The sequence below is a fragment of the Lactuca sativa genome, chromosome 8, assembly GCF_002870075.4.
Source record: "Lactuca sativa cultivar Salinas chromosome 8, Lsat_Salinas_v11, whole genome shotgun sequence".
NCBI classification, from domain to species: domain Eukaryota; kingdom Viridiplantae; phylum Streptophyta; class Magnoliopsida; order Asterales; family Asteraceae; genus Lactuca; species Lactuca sativa.
The window spans coordinates 252881019-252886457 of NC_056630.2; the positions used below are offsets into that span (position 1 = coordinate 252881019).

Consider the following 5439-nt stretch of genomic DNA (forward strand, 5'->3'; position numbering starts at 1 on the left):
TACTTGCTCAACTTAAGGAAATCCCCTTCTACGGGAAAGATCACGAAGACGCCTACAAGCATTTGGATGAGGTCAACGATGTAGCTGATTATTTTAATGTTCCAAATGTGCCTCGCAAAACCGTGCTACTTCTTATGCTTCCAGTTACATTCAAGGGTGCTGCAAAGGATTGACTCAAGTCACTACCACCAGGATCCATCACTGCATGGGCTAAAATGAAGGAAGAATTCATTGATCAATTTTGTCCTCCCTCAGAGATAGCCAAATTGAAGAAAGCCATTTCCAACTTTGAGCAACAAGCTGGAGAATCCTTATACGAGGCGTGGGAGAGATACAAAGGTTTACTAAGGAATTGCCAACATCATGATCTTAATAGCCAACAAGAAGTCTCCATTTTCTGTGATGGGGTGAATGTGACCACAAGGCAACTTCTTGACTCGCAAGGACCGCTCACGAAGAAAGCACCTCCACTGATAAACGAGCTAATTGAAGAATTCTCTAAACACTCTAGAGAATATCATAACCCACGGAATGAACTAAGTCAGGGGGTGGTGAACTTAGTTAATGATAGCATGGAGACAATGATGGCAAAACTAGATAGTTTGGATCGAAGAATGACTTAGATGGACCAATCCATCCACGCTATCCGGGTGGGATGTGAGAATTGCAAAGGGCCTCATCTCACTAATGATTGTGATCTAGACGAGAACAGAACCGGAAAGCACAAGTGTGCTATTCAAGTGGTGATAGGTACGATGACAACTGGCGAAAACCCAAGAAGGATTGGCTTCGTATGATAAGTATAAAAAGGAAAATGAGGAAAAGTACAAACAAAAAGATAGAGGCTTTTATCAAAAGGAGGAACCGATGCAAGAAAAGAAAATAGATTTTGAAGACATGCTCATGAGATTTGCAGCTGCATCCAAGAAGGGACACAATGATACTGAAGCTGCAATGAAAGAACAACGAAATATGTTAAGGGAGCAACAAGGCCTGATTAGAGAACGTCAAACCATGATGATAGATCAACAAGCCATGCTTAGGAATCAGCAAGCATCTATTCTGAACATTGAAAAACAACTAGGCCAACTTGCACTACAAATAACCGAAAGACAACCGGGTGGGCTTCCTAGTAATACGGAAAATAATCCGAGAGGTGCATACATTTATATCGTGACGCCTAGGAGTAGAAAGATGATTACTCCTCTGATCCCCATTCAGAAAGAAGATCCCAAACTGGTGCGAGAGGAGGCAGAAAAGCAGAAACCGCTGAAACCCGACACGACTCGCCGAGTCGAGGACATGGACTCGACAAGTCCTTTGCTTGAATCGAAAAAACAGCATTCTGTTAAACCTTATCAGCCTTCGTTACCATTTCCAGGCCGATCTAGATAAGATAAGCATGATGTTGATTATCAAAAATTTCTAGAACACATCAAAGCCCTTCAAATTAACATGCCCTTCATCGAGGCAGTTGCACAAATGCCAAAGTATGCCAAATTCTTAAAGGAACTCCTCACAAATAGAAAGAAGATGGAAGAAGTAAAAGAGGTAGTTCTCAATGAAAATTGTTCAGCCGCCATGTTGAACAAAATGCCTAAAAAGAAAGCTGACCCAGGTAGTTTGACATTACCTTGTCAATTCTGAAATTTGGCAACTATACATGCATTAGTGGATTCAGGGGTAAGTGTAAATCTCATGTCATATTCGTTCTTTAAGAAATCAGACCTTCTAGAGCCACATCCAATTCGAATGGCAATACACTTAGCTAATAAAACGGTAACATTTCCAAGGGGAATATGCGAGGACCTGTTGGTAAAAGTTGATAAGTTCGTGTTCCCCGTGGATTTCATAGTTCTAGACATGGAAGTGGATCCTCAAGTCCCGATCATACCTGGAAGACCTTTCCTCAACACCGTGAGTGCTATAGTAGATATGTGAGATTCCAAACTCACCCTTCGGGTGGGAGACGAATCAGTGACATTTGGAGTAGATCAAGCAATGATGCAAGAAAGGTTTAGTGATGATACAATATTCTCGGTAGATATGATGGACGAGTTAATAGAAGATTGGAAAGAGAATAAGTTGAGAAATTCCACCATTTCTTTTGAAGAATATTTTTATGTTGAAGGGGACCTGAAAGAGATAGAGAGACTGCTAGAAGAAGCCGACTATAATGATTTAATCATAAGGACAGAAAGCTCGACTCGCCGATTCGATACCACAGACTCGACGAGTCCCTACGGGAATTCACGATCAGGTGAGAATTTTAGCCTAGACTCGACAAGTTACATACCGGACTCGACGTGTCCAATGTACAAAATACGAAATCAGACCTTAAAACTCTACCTGATCATTTAGAGTATGAATTTCTTGAAGAATGTGATAAAAAACCAGTTAATATAGCTTCTGAGCTCTCCGAATCTGAAAAAGAAGAATTAGTCCATGTCCTAAAGAAGAGAAAGAGTGCCATTGCGTGGAGTATCACCGACATCAAGGGAATAAGCCCTTCTTATTGCTCTCATAAGATCAACCTGGAAGAAGGGGCGAAGCCGGTAGTGCAACATCAAAGGAGATTGAACCCGAACATGCAAGAAGTGGTCAAAAAGGAAGTAGTCAAGCTTTTAGATGTGGGGATTATTTATTCTATTTCTGATAGCCCATGGGTTAGTCCTGTTCAGGTGGTACCCAAGAAAGGCGGGATGACGGTGGTGACAAACAAAAAAAGCGAGCTTATTCCGACCCGAACGGTAACCAGTTGGCGAGTATGAATCGATTATCGAAAGCTAAACGATGTCACTCATAAAGACCATTTTCCTTTACCTTTTATTGATCAAATGCTTGAAAGATTGTCCGACCATAGCTATTATTGTTTCTTAGACGGATTTTCGGGTTACTTCCAAATACCCATAGACCCAATCGAACAAGAAAAAACTACTTTCACTTGCCCAAGTGGGACTTTTGCCTATCGACGCATGCCTTTTGGGTTGTGCAATGCACCTACGACCTTTCAAAGATGCATGACGGCAATTTTCCATGACATGGTGGAAAAGTTTATGGAAGTATTTATGGACGATTTTTCTATTTTTGGATCTTCTTTTCATGATTGTCTTGCTAACCTTGACTTGATTCTTTTCATGATAGTCTTGGGGCACAAGGTATCCAAAGCGGGGATTGAGGTGGATCGGGCAAAGATTGATACAATTGGTAAATTACCTTCACCAACTAATGTGAAGGGCATTAGGAGTTTTTTAGGCCACGCGGGTTTTTACCGCCGCTTTATAAAGGATTTTTCTAAAATAACTAGACCTCTAACTCAATTACTTTTAAAAGCTGCACCATTGCATTTTAATAAAGAGTGACTAGAGGCTTTGAAATTTTGAAAGAAAAATTATCTAATTCTCCGATCATTATTGCCCCGAATTGGAACTTGCCCTTTGAAATAATGTGTGACGCAAGTGACTTTGCATTAGGAGCCGTACTTAGCCAAAGGGTTGATAAGCACTTTCGACCCATTTATTATGCAAGCAAGACTTTGAACCCATCCCAAGAAAATTACACCACAACTGAAAAAGAATTACTAGCCGTGGTGTATGCTTTTGACAAATTCCGCCCTTATCTTATTTTATCAAAGACCGCTATTTTTACTGACCACTCTGCTATCAAGTACTTGATTGCCACGTAGGATGCAAAGCCAAGATTGATCCGATGGGTGATTTTACTTCAAGAATTTGACATCGAAATCAAGGATAAAAAGGGGATGGAGAATGTAGCTGCCGACCACCTATCTAGACTAGAAAATCCGGAAAGGGAAGATAAAGACAACATGGGTATTGAAGATAGCTTTCCGGAAGAATATTTGATGATGGTTGTGGATGAAGACCCATGGTATGCAGACATTGCAAATTATTTGGCTGGCAATTACCTAAAAAAAGACCTTACCCATCCACAAAAGAAGAAATTCTTTTTCGAAATTAAATATTATTTTTGGGATGAGCCTTATATTTTTAGAAGTTGTGCGGATGGAATAATAAGAAGATGTGTGTTTGGCAAAGAAAGTAGAGACATATTATAGCATTGCCACAGTGGATATGTTGGATGACATCATGGGGTACAATACACTGCTAAAAAAGTGTTTGATGTTGGTTTTTATTAGCCTACTATTTTCAGAGATGCTGCTACCTACGTGAAAGAATGTGATGCTTGCCAATGAACGGGGAATATATCGGCAAGGAATGAAATGGCCCAATTGAAAATTCAAGTATGTGAGATTTTTGATGTTTGGGGTATAGATTTCATGGGACCCTTTCCTTCATCCAAAGGCAACAAATATAGACTAGTGGCGGTGGATTAAGTGTCAAAGTGGGCGGAAGCACAAGCATTACCAACTAATGATGCAAGAGTGGTGGTGAATTTTTTAAAGAAATTATTTTCAAGATTTGGAGTGCCTAAAGCATTAATTAGTGATCGGGGAACCCACTTTGCTAATGATCAACTAGCAAAAGTGTTGCAAAAATATGGGGTACGCCATAGATTTTCAACACCTTATCATCCACATTCAAATGTGCAAATCGAAATTACAAATAGGCGCTAAAAAGAATTTTGGAAAAATCGATGGGGCACAATAGAAAAGATTGGGTGGATAAATTGGATGATGCACTTTGGGCAATTAGGACCGCATTTAAAACACCCATTGGAACCACACCATATAGATTAGTGTATGGAAAAAATTACCATTTACCAGTGTAACTTGAACACAAAACTTATTGGGCTTTGAAAACATGCAATTTTGGGCCACATGAGTTGCGTGCAAATCGACTCTTGCAAATGAATGCTTTAGAAGAATTGAGGAATGAGCCTTATACTAAATCATTGATTTATAAGGACAAGACCAAAAGATGGCATGATGCAAGGTTGAAAGGAAATAAAGAGTTTGAGGAAGGACAAAAAGTGCTATTATACAATGCAAGACTTAAACTTTTTCCGGGAAAATTACGCACTCGTTGGACCAGGCCTTTTTCTGTAAAACATGCTTATCCATATGGAGTGGTTGAGTTATGGAGCAAGGATGGGTCAAGTTTTAAAGTTAATGGGCATCAGGTTAAGAGATACGAAGAAGGAATGCCACAAGATGAGAGTATTGAAGAAAGGCTGGACTTGGAGGAAATTGCAGCAACGTAGAGCGGGAAGGAGTCCAGCTAACGACTCCTCAAAAAGAAGCACTTAACGGGAGGCAACCCGTTGCGAGAGTTTGCTTTCTTTTTTCCTTTTATTTTCGTTTTTGTTTGGTTTTCTTAGGATTTTTCTTTCAAATTCTTCCATGATTGTCTACAAATGATTGCTTGGGGACAAGCAAGGCCTGAGTGTGGGGTGTGGAAAATTTTAATAAAGTTTTTAGGAAATTTTTTTTCTGTTTTACAAACAGCTTAATCGACTCGC

At 39.9% G+C, this 5439-nt stretch overlaps 1 protein-coding gene and 1 non-coding gene across 2 annotated transcripts; one reads left to right on the top strand and one right to left on the bottom strand.

The window, feature by feature from the left end:
• Positions 1 to 263: 263 nt before the first annotated feature.
• LOC111915556 (small nucleolar RNA R71) lies at positions 264 to 370 on the bottom strand. Its single transcript, XR_002858195.1, has one exon. It is a non-coding gene; the product is annotated as a small nucleolar RNA R71 (small nucleolar RNA).
• Positions 371 to 4827: 4457 nt separating this feature from the next.
• LOC111915543 (uncharacterized) lies at positions 4828 to 5181 on the top strand. Its single transcript, XM_023911201.1, has one exon. The coding sequence runs from the start codon at positions 4828 to 4830 to the stop codon at positions 5179 to 5181; it is 354 nt and encodes a 117-aa protein (XP_023766969.1).
• Positions 5182 to 5439: the final 258 nt, after the last annotated feature.